Source organism: Plasmodium fragile (assembly GCF_000956335.1).
Source record: "Plasmodium fragile strain nilgiri unplaced genomic scaffold supercont1.62, whole genome shotgun sequence".
Lineage (NCBI taxonomy): Eukaryota > Apicomplexa > Aconoidasida > Haemosporida > Plasmodiidae > Plasmodium > Plasmodium fragile.
In genome coordinates this window covers 20,134-33,122 of record NW_012192642.1, presented here as the reverse complement: position 1 = coordinate 33,122, position 12,989 = coordinate 20,134, and the positions used below count along the sequence as shown (strand labels likewise).

The following is a 12,989-nucleotide window of genomic DNA, read 5'->3' as shown; positions in this document are numbered from 1 at the left end:
TAAAACGTAAGAATGAAAAACGCGAAATGGAACAATGCATCCAAATCATACGTTGCATTGTTTCATGTAACGGAAATTTTTATCAATGCTCCATTGGGGTGGTAGAGCAGTTTATTTTGCAGTGGCTTTTACATTGTTAAGTTTTTTTTTTTTTTTTTTTTTTTTTTTTTTTTTTACCTGTCCTGCAAGACACTTGCTATTTGGTAGTTCCCTTTTAGTAGAACAAAAAGTTGGAGGAGCAGACACGCCCATTTGGTGGGTCACCCCGTCCAGCTTCCCTAAGTTGCAGGGTCACCACCCTTCCTAAATGGAAACGCAAGAACCATGGAGGAGGATAACAGAATAGGGAAGGAGCAACTGGTATGCTGGGTGCAGAAAATGTTAAAGAGAAAGCGCTTTGACTTTCCTGACCTGAAAGATGGAGGAGTCTACGTGGAGCTGTTCCAATGCATATGGCCACAAATGATGAAAAAGTACCACCATGAAAATTACACAAATGGAAACAAAACGAAACAGAAAGAAAAAACAAACTGGACAATTATCAACTCTGTCCTCAATCATCTACAGATCGATTCTGCTTTTATAAGCTACAACCACATATACACGGAACCACACTTTAGCAGCTGCTACCAATCGTTGATCCTTTTATTCTTCCTGCACTCCTTAGTGAAGCATCACGCATGCGACTTTGTGCTAGCCTATCCCGTAACGAAAAAATTAACAGACTTTATGTCAAGTGAGGAACCTCTAAATTGTTTGGTCAGAGCTGGCTCTGTGCAGCTTCCTCGAAAAATTTGCAACGGCTTTTCCACAGACTTTCCCAACGCTGTGCAGGTGAATAATGCCGCGGTAACAAACGGTGAGCAAAAGGACAACCCCTTCGACATGGGCAGGTCGCAAAACTGTGTCTCCTCAAGATGGACTAGTGAACTGGACCACAGGGACTTCACCAATAGGCTTCATAACCTTCACAGTGTAAACATGAAAACGTCACCTCTGCTAAGTAGCAATGGACTTGTTACACCGTTTACAAATAGGGATGCAATGAGTAGCGATAAATCCTTCCCCTGCAGTAGTACAGGTGGGAACAACTGTGAGCAACGCAACACTACTAAGGGCAGGGTACGCACACCCCTGTGTGACACTGCGGATGGTGTCTCCCGGGGGGTAGACTACAAAGGGAAAGCAAACATTATCAAAGGTGTGCATAAAAAGTGGATGCATGAAACAACCGACGGTGAGAAACGGCTGAACGGGGAGGGGATAAATGGAGAGCCAGTCAGAAGCAACGCCTTATGCAGCTTCAACCAAATGGTCCCCCACCCCCGTAGCAACTTCTTCAAATATTTTAACAAAACGGAAGTAAGAAAAAGTGAAATTTTAGAAGAAGGGCCACATGATGATAGGAAGAAAAGTGCCTTTCCCCAAGGTCCCCATTTAAACTTCCTTTCACCTCCGAACATGCGCAGTAGCAGTAGTGCAGATTGTTACGAACATATAAAGGCTCATGTGAAGAAGACACAGGTGGATGCGAGTTGCCAAGCTGATAGTGATCCTTTTGCTAATTTCATACTTAACCATGATTCGATGAAAAATTTAAAATATACATGGAATGATGAAGAGAAAAAAATAAACGGGGAATCCTTCATTTGTTTTTTAAAGACTAAAATCAACATGTACAAAAGGGAACTTTGTCTGAAGGAGCAGGAACTCGAATTAACTAAACAAATAAAAAAAAAAGAAATTGAAGATGTTAAAATGGCTAACTCCGTCCAATTGGCAGTTGTCCGAGAGAAACACCAAGCTCAAATTTGTTACCTAAAACAGCAACACTTGGAAGATGCTACAAGAATGAGGAAACAGTTTGAGGAAAAAATATACAACCTAGAAGAAGACCTAACCCTAGACCTAGACGTGCTCCACTGCCAGGACAAAAACTCTGTTATAAGTAACCTACCAGATGACCAAATGGAATGGAGCAAATTGGATCAGGCGGACAGATGTATACCCAACCATGGGTATGCAGGTTGGGGTGAAGGACACCATGAGGGGGGCTTCACAGAAGGGGCAGATGTAGCAGTAGTAGACTACGAGGAGAAGGATGCGAACATGAACCGTTTTCTGTTTGACCAGGTGGATATGGGAAGTGTCATGAGGGGAGGAGGTTGTGATACAGATCACTACACCGACGATATTCCTAAGAAGAGAAAATTCTTAAATTTCGATTATGGCCTTGAGAATGGAAACGTGAGACAAACTCCAGAGGGGGAACCTGATGGAGGAAACCTCGCAGCGCTAACTACCAACACGAGTGGAGAGATACCCCTTGTAGAAACACACACGAGCAACAACGTCCAGGCAGCCATTAACAAAATAAAGCAACTTGTTAATAGAAGAAATGTAAAGCACGAATTGAACAATGAACACATAAGAGAAGAAATTGCAACTCTCAGAAGTGAAGTTGAAAAATTCAAATGTGGACGAGGGCGCGAATTGGACTTTGTCACAAACAGTGCTCAGGTGGTGAGCGAACTGCTACAGACGATTGATACGGAGGAGGAGCAGCAGGAGGAAGAAGAAGTGCCGCTCATAGATTGTCGGGACACGATGTCCTATATAGAACAGGAGCAAAGTAAAATTTACGAGATTATAAAAAAGGGCCATAATGATCTCCTCAAAAATGATCAAGTGGTGAAAATCCTCGACGCAAGTTTCATCATGCGGCTCCTCGTCCGCTTAGTTTGCGCATTAAAATTGGAAAGGGTTAAACGCCGCCTCATCGCTGAACGGGTGGGCATGAAGGGAAGCAGTGAAGGGGGAAGAGACGGGAGAGGCGACACACCAAGCAATGAAATAGGAAAACTCGAACACGAAATGGAAACAGAGGAACATATAAAAAGTGTCAACAGGAAGAACAAACGATTACAGTGCCTCAATGAGTACTACAAGAAGAGGTTAGGACATGTGGAGGTATGGACCCATACGCTTCAAGACATAAAATGGAAGTGCAACAATAATTTCAAGCAAAATGGCAGACATACGTTTACGTATAGAAGAGAAGAGACGGCTCTTCACGAGTCTGCGGAGATCCTTCCTTCAGGTGATACATCAAACGAGGCGGCTGCATCTGAGCCGTTAGCATATCCCCACGTTGCACCCGAATCTGTGTCTCTGCATCCTGTCGCTCCCTTGCCCCCCTTTCTGTGCTCGCCAGAATTTTATTTGCGATCCTTTGAAGAAGAAAACGAAAGGGACGCACAGCTCATGCATCTGTTGAAGCAGATCGGTAGGTGTGAAAATGAGGAAGATGCACCCCTTTTCCAAAATAACCCTCCCATGAGGTGCGAAGGAGGGGACAACAACGAGGAGCAAGCAAATGGGCGACAAATGAATTCAGATAAGCCTAACCTCAGTGCATGTTCCACAGAAGCATCGCTAAAAAAAAAACTAACATATAACTTCTGGTTAATACTTGGAGATACGTACAACTACAGGAATGTCATAGTAGAAGCGTGCCATTACATTTGTCGTTCAAATAGCATGATGAACAAGTACTTCTTAACGAGTGAGCAGAAAATGAGGGAAGAAAGAAGGCAATTCGCACACCTGTGCAACGATAAGGACACTGTCCACATGGAAGAAAAATACAAGTGGAGACAACTAATCGGAGCAGCGACATTGAATAGGGACATATATAAAGAGAAATATTTACAATTACAAAAAGAAAATGAAAAGGAAAGAAAGAATCTCCTGCATCTAACTAACCTCTGCTATGAACAAGAAAGTGTCAAATATAAAAATACGATTCATACATTTAGACAGGTAGATCATAACTGTAGGATTTACAAAGCAAGAGAAAAAAAATGGGTTCAGCTAGCCAAAATGCTGATAACCGAATTGACAAATTCGTCAAAAGATAACCAGGAAGAAGTGAAGAATGTCTGGCTGGAAATTGTTGCATCTCAGAAGAAGAAGAGGAAAAAAAAAAAAAAAAAGTGCATGCAGGGGGGAGATTCTAACTCGGAGAGACATATCGAGGAATGCATAACTAATGACGCTTGTGCAGGTGTGGATGCAACTACCTCACATTTGACGCCAATCAGACAGCGCAAAAAAGAGGTGGCAAATTTAGTGGGTAAAAACAAAGTGAGGAAGGGAACCTTAACCAATTGCGAACGGGACAACGTCGGAGAGAAGAAAAGGAGCAGTACTACCAGCCGTTGCGTTAGTGACAAATTGGGGTCTGCATCAAGGGGGGAGAGAAAGAGTGTGCACATGGATCGCAGCAATAACGACATGTACCGCCAACAGAATTCAATGTGTAAGCAAGCGTCTCCCTCAGTTCGTGCTGCCAACAGAAATATCGCTGAACGTGGCGAAGGGGGAAGTAAACTAAACGAACTGAACCACAGCAGGGATTATTTTAAGGGGAGCGGTGCGAACTACTACGCCAAAAATTTCCAATCCTTCCTAAATGATGTGCAACGTAGCTGCGTTCTTAACTTGTCTTCTGAGAGTGAACAGGACGTTTCGTTATCGGGGGAGGGCACTGCCGAGTCGCTGCATAGCGGCAGTGACATAGGTGTAGATGCAAGTGCAAGTACCGTACTGCAGGGAGATAATAGTAACGCCAGCCCAGGTGGCGAACCGTGGGAGAGTTGCCTCAAACAAATGGCAGAGGAGTCCTGTACGATGTTTCAAAGGATCCTCTCCATGAAAGAAGAAGAAATTATGGAAAAAAAAAAACAAATGGAATTTCTGCAAGGGGAACTAAACGAAATGAAGAAGCAAAAGAACAGTCAGGAGAACAAGTACGCATGTCTGAAGGAACAAAACAATGACTTACTAAAGAGGCTAGGATCCCTAAATGAAATAATATCCAATTTAAATGACCAATTGTATAAAATAAATGAAGAAAAAATGTGCAGTGAAAATAAAAGCTTAACCAAACAACATGAACTTCATACCCTTGTGAGGAATTATGAAAGTGTGGTAAAATTAATAAAAGCTCATGTGAAGAATTATCCCTCCGTTTTGTGCCTCATAGACACGGTGACGGAGCACGACAAGGACAACATCCTGGACTTGCTCAGTGCGGGAGAAAATTATAACGAGGGACTTAGTTTTTCACTTCAAACAGATGATAACCATGTCGACGTGAAGGCGAAACAGAATTGTGTACTTCAGAGTGTTGCACAGGAGGCAGCAACAAATAACGTCTCGCAAGTGTTGGCCAATTTAGAAGAAGCCAATATGTCCATTCGGCGAGAAGACAAAAGTGAGAACATTCCTGATTTTTGTTTAACCGATTTGATGAGGGATATGGGGTGGGACAATTAGCCTCTTCCCTGCACGCTGGTTGTAACAAAATGGGCCCACACGAAATGTTAAAAAAGAAAGGGCACAATTTACAGCGGCATAATATGTACCATTGTGTCACTTTTTGCACACTTCTCATTTGGACATTTTTTTTTTTTTTTTTTTTTTTGGAATACTCTCTAGTGGCTGTTTTTCCTTCGCGTCGCTGAAAGGGAAGTAACTCTGCTCGGCAAAATATAAATAGGTAACTGTATGTTTGTCACCCCATTGCGCTAGTTGAGGAGAGTATAAAATTACATTTTGTAAGGTTAATTATTTAAAAGTTTTTTTTTGTAAGCGGGGCAGTAATTCTGCAGGGGGAAAATACTGCACACAACCGTACTCTACATATGTGACTGGTCGGGTAGCACGCGCGGAAGTACTCAAACAGACAACGGGAAATTATAATGGAACATGGAACGATAAAAATGGGAGTCACATAATAAGCAGTAACGAATATGCAGCCGCAACGGTAAGCAGATTTCAGGAGTTAAATCCCCCTTACAGGCCTCCACTACGACGTAACGCACGTAAAACGAATTATTCAAACGTTACAGCAAAAAGGGGGAAAAAAAAAAATTAAATAAAAAATAATAAAATGAAAAAAAAAAAAATAAGGAACACTACTGACACGTCTACGCACCCTCCTTCCGCAGGCATACATAATAGTACAATGAATTAATCTCACGGAATTTAAAAAAAAAAAAAAAAAGCCGGGCAAATAAAATTAAGCGCAATGCATTCATATCGCAGGATTAGTCATCATTGTGCTCTTCATATACTTGCCAGACGGCACGGAGGGGAGTATACAAACACACACGAGCGCGCACATACATATATACAAATATACATGTGTGTGTGTGTGGGGGGGGGGGGGTAGTTGGGTCTCATGAAGCGGTTACATTTAAAAGCCGTCCACAGTGTGTGCCCCGTGTGTATATACATATATAACGCGTATACGTACATGTGTGTGTGTGGGGAGTAATTGCAACTCCTGTTGACGTTAAAATGAATTCTCAAACGATTCATATGCGTGTTACATCACGTCTATGCATATGGATACATATACATGTGTGCATTTAAAAAAAAAAAAAAAAAATTACCATATGATGTTATGTGAAGTGGTGTTATATGATGCTATATATGAGGGTGGGGGTAATATTCAAACATGTATATGATGGAAGGTATCACATGATGTCTGTATGTTGCCTCCTCTTTAAAAAAAATAAATAAATAAATAAAATAATTCGACCTTGTTTCCCTTCAATTCTGAGCATTAAATTTCGATTAACATGGACACTTTGCATACCTCTGTGCCCCAAACCTGCGTGATACTTTTGGCCTCCAACTGGGATGTAAAAACACGGGTTGGACAAACGTGCCCTTATATCACCATGATCCTTTTTTTTTTTTTTTTTTTTTTTGAAAAAGGCCACCTCTTAACTGTTCATGTTGCTAATTTCCGTTCTACGTATCGCGAGGTCCACTTCAATAATCATCGTCTTCAACCCCGTTGTCGTAACTGTAATCATTGTCCAGCGCGGCGGCATGGTAATCGGTTGCAGTCGCCGAGTCGTTCACATTGTCATTCACATGGTCGTTCACATGGTCGTTCACCGGCTCGTTCGCAACTCCCCCGTCGTATACATTGTCCTGCTGGTGTGTGCTGGCCGGATCGCTTACGTCCACATGGTAGTCGCCCTGGAAGGCACTGTTATACTCTTGGTTGTCTAGGTCGTTCGTGCTAATGTTATTGTCATTGCTGGTACTGCCACTGAAGGTGTTCGCGTCATTGTTCATATTGTTTTCGTCTCCACGTACATCAAGGTCGTTGTTGGTGCTGCTACTATTGTAGCTGTTGTGATTTGTGTCGTTATCCTCTGGACTGTTGCCGCTGTCCAGCCTGCTATACGCACTGCTATCGAGTGCATTATTATGCTCTCCCCCGCCAACCGTAATGTGCTCTGCGCCATCTACGACACTGTTCTCCCTGCTGTCCACGCCAATGCTGACGTGTCCCCCGCCAACACTGCCATGCTCACCGCTGACTGCTCCTACGCTAACCTGTTCTGCGTTCGCGTCGCCAACACTCAAGTTGGTCACATCGATATGCCCGTTGCTGCTTCGCGCACTGCCAAATTCATTTCTTCCTTGCTCCGTGTCGTTCACCTTGATGCTGGAGGCGGCGTCACTTTGTCTTCCACTCCTCACACTTGCTCGATCGCTGCGTCTGCCACTCTGGACACTCCCCCCACGAACGCTTCCATTTCTAGCACTTGCACTCCTCACGCTTTCCTCACCACAGCTGCTATGCACAGTATCGTTGCTGCCGTCGCTGCCCCTGAACATGCCTGCGTCGTTCTCCTTCTTGGTCTCGTAAATGGTGTTATAGTTTTCGTTAGTTCCCCTGTGGACGCTGTTCACGTTTTGATTGATGGGGCTGAAGATGCTTCTGCCGTGGGGGAGGTCGCTTCTGTCATTGGGCAGGTCACTCCTACTGTTCATGCTCGCAACTCTGTTGACGTCGCTGGCCCTGGCACTGGTTACACTTCCAGACGTGTTGCTGCAGCTGCCACTGCCTTTACTACCTCTCGCCTTTGCTGAACGACCGCCCCTAACGGCGCTCCTCGCGGCTTCCTTCAAGATGCTACGCATGTCGAGATTTCCACCCCCCTTCTTGCGGCTATCATGCTTATCCTCCTGTTCGCCGCTACCAGAGAAGGCACTTCTGGCACTGCTAGCCTTGCCATCACGAGGGACTCCCTTTTTCAACTCATCGGGGCCAAGCCCAGATTTGTCTTCCCCTTGTCTGGTCACGGCAGGAGCACTTTTATTTTCGTCATTTGAAAAATTATCATCTGTAAAAAGGTCATTGGATCTAGATTGCATATTCCACATCTCTGCATATTCTCCATTCAATTTGAGTAAATGCTGGTGGGTGCCTCTCTGGACCACTCTTCCTTTATTCAAAAGTACAATTAACTCTGCTGATGAAATGGTGCTAAGTCTATGTGCAATTATAATTAGGGTTCTGTTTTTTCTTAAATCTTCCACTGCCTTTTGAAACAAGTATTCCGTTTTAGAATCCAAGGAGCTAGTTGCTTCATCAAATATAACAATCTTAGGATCCTTCAATAGACACCTCGCTATGGCGATTCTTTGTCTCTCCCCTCCAGACAATTTGACCCCTTTGTCTCCAACCACAGTATCCCACTGATTCGGCAACGACATAATAAAATCGTACAGCTGAGCAGATTTCACAGCTTCAATTAACTCTTCCTCTGTTGCATCTAGCTTTCCATACAGTACGTTATAACGAATCGTTTCATTAAAAAGGATGGTGTCTTGAGGGACAATACCGATAATATTTCTTACTGAATTTCTCGTATACTCTGCTATATTCCTTCCTCCAATTTTTATTTCTCCCTCATAATCATAGAACCGGTACAGAAGTTTCGAGATGGTAGTTTTACCCGAACCAGTATGTCCCACTAGAGCACAAGTAGTGCCTGGCTGTATATATATGTTAATATCTTCAAGGGCCACATGTAGGGTCTGTGATGGGTAATGAAAATTTACACCTACAAGTTGAATGCTGACCCCAAATTTCTTTTCATGTGACGTTAGGGTAAATGCTTCCAAGTCAGAGTCCTCTGCAATATCGACTTTTTCTCTTAGAATGTCTGTCAGGTCACTTATATCGGTAAAAGATTTAACAATATTTGCATACAGTGTTCCTAGAATACATAACGGAGCAAACACATTAGATGTGTATACTACCACACTGATGAAGGTTCCACTATCAGCTCCATCATTTACAATCATACGTATTACACAAAAGAGGGTGAAAAATAATGTGCCGTTTAGAATAAATTGCTGTACACTGTTGAGCACACCCAAGCTGTTAAGAATCTTCAAGTTATATCGGTTATAATTAGAGAGTGCACTGCAGAACCTTTTAATTTCATAATTTTCATTACTAAAATATTTTACATTTTCATAATTGCTTAACGAATCGTGAGCAATATCATGGTACACATTGTCCATTTTATTCGCCTTGCTCCTTATCTTCTTTCTCCACTTGGTTATTTTTATCGTGGCGTATATGTAAAGTGTAAGTCCTATATAAAGGATGCTACCCAACAGGCTATTTTTATATTTAATTACAAAAATTATACATGTAACAACTCCTTCTATGGTGGCTGGAATGATATACATGAGTAAGGAATTCATTAAACTGTTAGCACTTTCAGTACCTCGGTCTACAATTCGCATGATCCCACCTGCATTCTTCGTGGAAAACCACTCATAAGATAAATTGTGAAATTTTTGAAAAATCGATTCTTGTAATTCGATGAAAGCTGATTGCTGTACTTGTGAATATAAAACTCCACAAATTTCTTTTAAAAATTTTGAAATGAAAAAAAAACTTACATACATGGTCAGGTAAAACAAAGAATTCTTCATGTCCTTTTTTAGCACTTCATTGGAGGCTAGTCCTAGGTATATAGGACATATTACACTGAACGCCTTGGATAATATAATGAGCAGAAATATCATCACAATGTACGTGCGTAAAATGAGGCTGTTTCCCTTTTGGTCTACTCTCCTGCTGGGCCACATGTACGGAAGTAAAATGGTCGCGAATTCTTTGTAAGTCAGTTTGTCTTCCAGGAAGCTTATGTTCGACTTATCCTTGGAGGTGGGGAAGGATGTGGAGGGGGATAGAGGGCCCTTGTTCACATTATTACCTCCACCGCTAACACTACCACTGCCACCCCCCATCTTGTTATACGCTAAGTAGTTTTTCTTCTTCTTGAGGAGAGCCTCATTCACGTTTTTCTCGACGAGAGCATTTCCCATCTGCCCAACATCGCCTTTACACCAACTCTTCTGCTTCTTCGTACTTTTGAACACATCGTCTGAGTCACTCAACTTGCTATAGGGTTGGCTCCAATAAGGTGTATTCTTCGCATCAGCTAGAGTAGAATCATTATTCATGGTACTGGTGTCGGTCTCTTGCAAATTGCTTCCCGCCTTGGCACCAAACACTTGGTACTTTTTACATTTCAATTCATTCATAAGTATCTTTTCCAGCTCATCCTTCGCCACGATGTTCCTCTTCTTCACAGTACACAATTGAATATGCACAAGGTAAAAATAAATGGAAGAAAATAAACTATAAACCATAATAATTACCCTTGTGGTACTCACATAAAGAGACTTGTACTCATCTGTGGGCTCTCCTCCACTAATTATATTATACTCTAAATTGATAATCTTTAAGGTATTTACAATGGCCAATATTCCCGTGAAGTGCCTCGAAAAAATATGCACCTTTTGCAGCGTTTTCAATGAACTTATTTTTGAATAAACAAAAAACAACACCAAGGTATAAAATATTCTGAACACGTTCAGGCAAAATAAGTCCACCAATGATTTAGAAAAACTGTAAAATAAATTTTTTTCATTTTTGTAACTTTGCTTGAAATCAAATTGGTAGCATCCCAGGAAAAGCAAAATGAGCACCACAATGTCGACTACATGATATATGCTGATTTTTTTTTGCACCTTTCTTCTTTTTATTTCGTTCTGTATCCCTAGGTACCGCAGATACTCATAGTTGGAGACGTCCATCTTGGCTCCGCTGCTCGTTCGGAAGGGGCGGTTGCTCAAACCACAGGTGGCTGCTCACATGGACAGAGCTTGATATCGGTTCCGAGTTATATACATATATTTACACCGCTTCTCTGCCCTGCGACGACGCAACACTGTGTGGGGTATGCAGGCGTTGCTCAATTAATGTACACGGCACTCCTGTCTCGCCTGCTCACCCGTTAGAGGCAACGGGGCATCGCGCTCGTCTTATGGTAAAGCGATGAGAAGAGGAAGCAAACGCGGCCTGAGGGAGGAATGTTAATGCCGCGATAAGAGAAGCAAACACAGCTTGAGGGAGGACTGGTAAAATGGTTTGGTGTATGGAACCGATAAACCAAACCGTGGTCCATGTGCCAAGCGGGACGCCACACAAATGTAGAGTTAGGTGGCAACAAAACTGTATACGGGAAAAAGTACGCACAGTAGATAACCAACTGGGGAGTGAGCAAACGGGCGAAAGAATCACAGGGGACGGAATGCTATACTGTGAAAAAATTTTCACTCATTATAAAGGTAAAGCACATCCCCCCCCTAGTGACGACGTTATCACATTTTTAATGCATACTTTTTAATCCCGCGAAAAATTGAAAACTTAAAACGTGCGCTTTTGCCTTTAGCAATGTGGAAAAAAGGATATACATACAAGTCAAGTTAACAATATTGAGCATAATGACGTATGCACAGGAACGTACGTATATAATAAATTATATGTTCCTTTTTTCACTTTGTGGCGCAAATGTATGTTAATCGTTTGGTAAAAAATAAAATGTATTTAATGGACTTGTAAAAAAAAAAAAAAAAAAAAAAAAAAAACCAAAGGCAAAGGCAAAGGCAAAAATTGAAAATTTTTTTTTTTTTTTTTTTGTTTTTTTATTTTCTTTTTCGTCCCTTTGGCAAATTGGGCAAAAGGCCAAAAAAGGCGTAGCCCGGAGGGGGAAGTGGGTACACGCGACGCATATGGATGGACATAATAACTTTTTAATGTCATGTGTTACTCCGCTTGGACGTATTTATATTTTGTATGTATTTTCTTTCAGATTGTCCAGGCTTGGATGGGGCGATTATTTTTCTGGGCGTCGGTCTCTTGCCTTGGGGGGAGGGTCACTCTGTGCAGTTAACGTTGTGGGGTGTTTCGCGCTTGCCAAGTTTGCACTCTCAAGTGCACTTGGCCCACATTATCATATTTTACTTTTTCTTTCTTTTCCAGCCCACGCTCTTCTAAGGGTTATTTTTTTTATTTATTTTTCCCTTTCATTCGCTACACGTGGACATACATAGTTTTAGAGGGTATAATACCTGCCCAAGGTATAAAACACTGTCAGGCGAACATTCTGCCGTTATACATATTATGTAGGCGAAATTATTCTCATGTTGCATGCGACATCCATGAAGGGGAGTGCACTGCTTATGTGGGAGACGGGTGCCTTGCCATTTATTATCAAACAATGTGTCGTGATTAGCAGACCCGGTAAGCCAAACCAGAAGATGTTGTCACTGCTCAATATATACATGTGTATAATTTTACGCCCCTGTACATGACCGCCGTCCCCCACCCCCGTGTAACTTTCAGGTCGCAACATCATCGGGGCGCAAGTAGGTATGTGCATGTTAAGCCGTTGTGCAACGGTTGCTAGCTACACGTGACATGGGTGGGAACCCCCCTTGTGGCTTTTTTGCGCATGTGCACCATTAAAAGGTTAAAATGAACTTGCTCCACCGGAAGTGAAAATTCTCAAAGTGGTAGCTTCATCACGCAAACATGTGTGGCCAAATTGTATAACGCCCCATGGGCTATTAAAAAAAAAAAAAATAATAAAAAATAAATTTTTTCGGGCAGCCAAATCTGGCTACATGGAACAAATTCACATAATTTCAAATTAGAAGGCAAAAATGGGGGAAAAAAAAAAAATAATAAAAACGACATGTATGTGCATGTGTACCGCTGGCCGCTTACATGGTTAGGGGCCACACCG

General features: G+C 42.2%; 2 protein-coding genes across 2 annotated transcripts; one reads left to right on the top strand and one right to left on the bottom strand.

The window, feature by feature from the left end:
* Positions 1 to 324: 324 nt before the first annotated feature.
* Positions 325 to 5,340, top strand: AK88_04408 (uncharacterized protein; the record flags this gene model as incomplete). The annotated part of the gene is made up of 1 exon (XM_012482018.1): positions 325 to 5,340. The coding sequence occupies one exon, from the start codon at positions 325 to 327 to the stop codon at positions 5,338 to 5,340; it is 5,016 nt and encodes a 1,671-aa protein (XP_012337441.1).
* A 1,506-nt stretch (positions 5,341 to 6,846) lies between these two features.
* AK88_04407 (uncharacterized protein) lies at positions 6,847 to 10,995 on the bottom strand (the record flags this gene model as incomplete). Its single annotated transcript, XM_012482017.1, has 1 exon — positions 6,847 to 10,995. One exon carries the CDS (start codon positions 10,993 to 10,995, stop codon positions 6,847 to 6,849), a length of 4,149 nt encoding a protein of 1,382 aa, XP_012337440.1.
* Between the last annotated feature and the right edge of the window lie 1,994 nt (positions 10,996 to 12,989).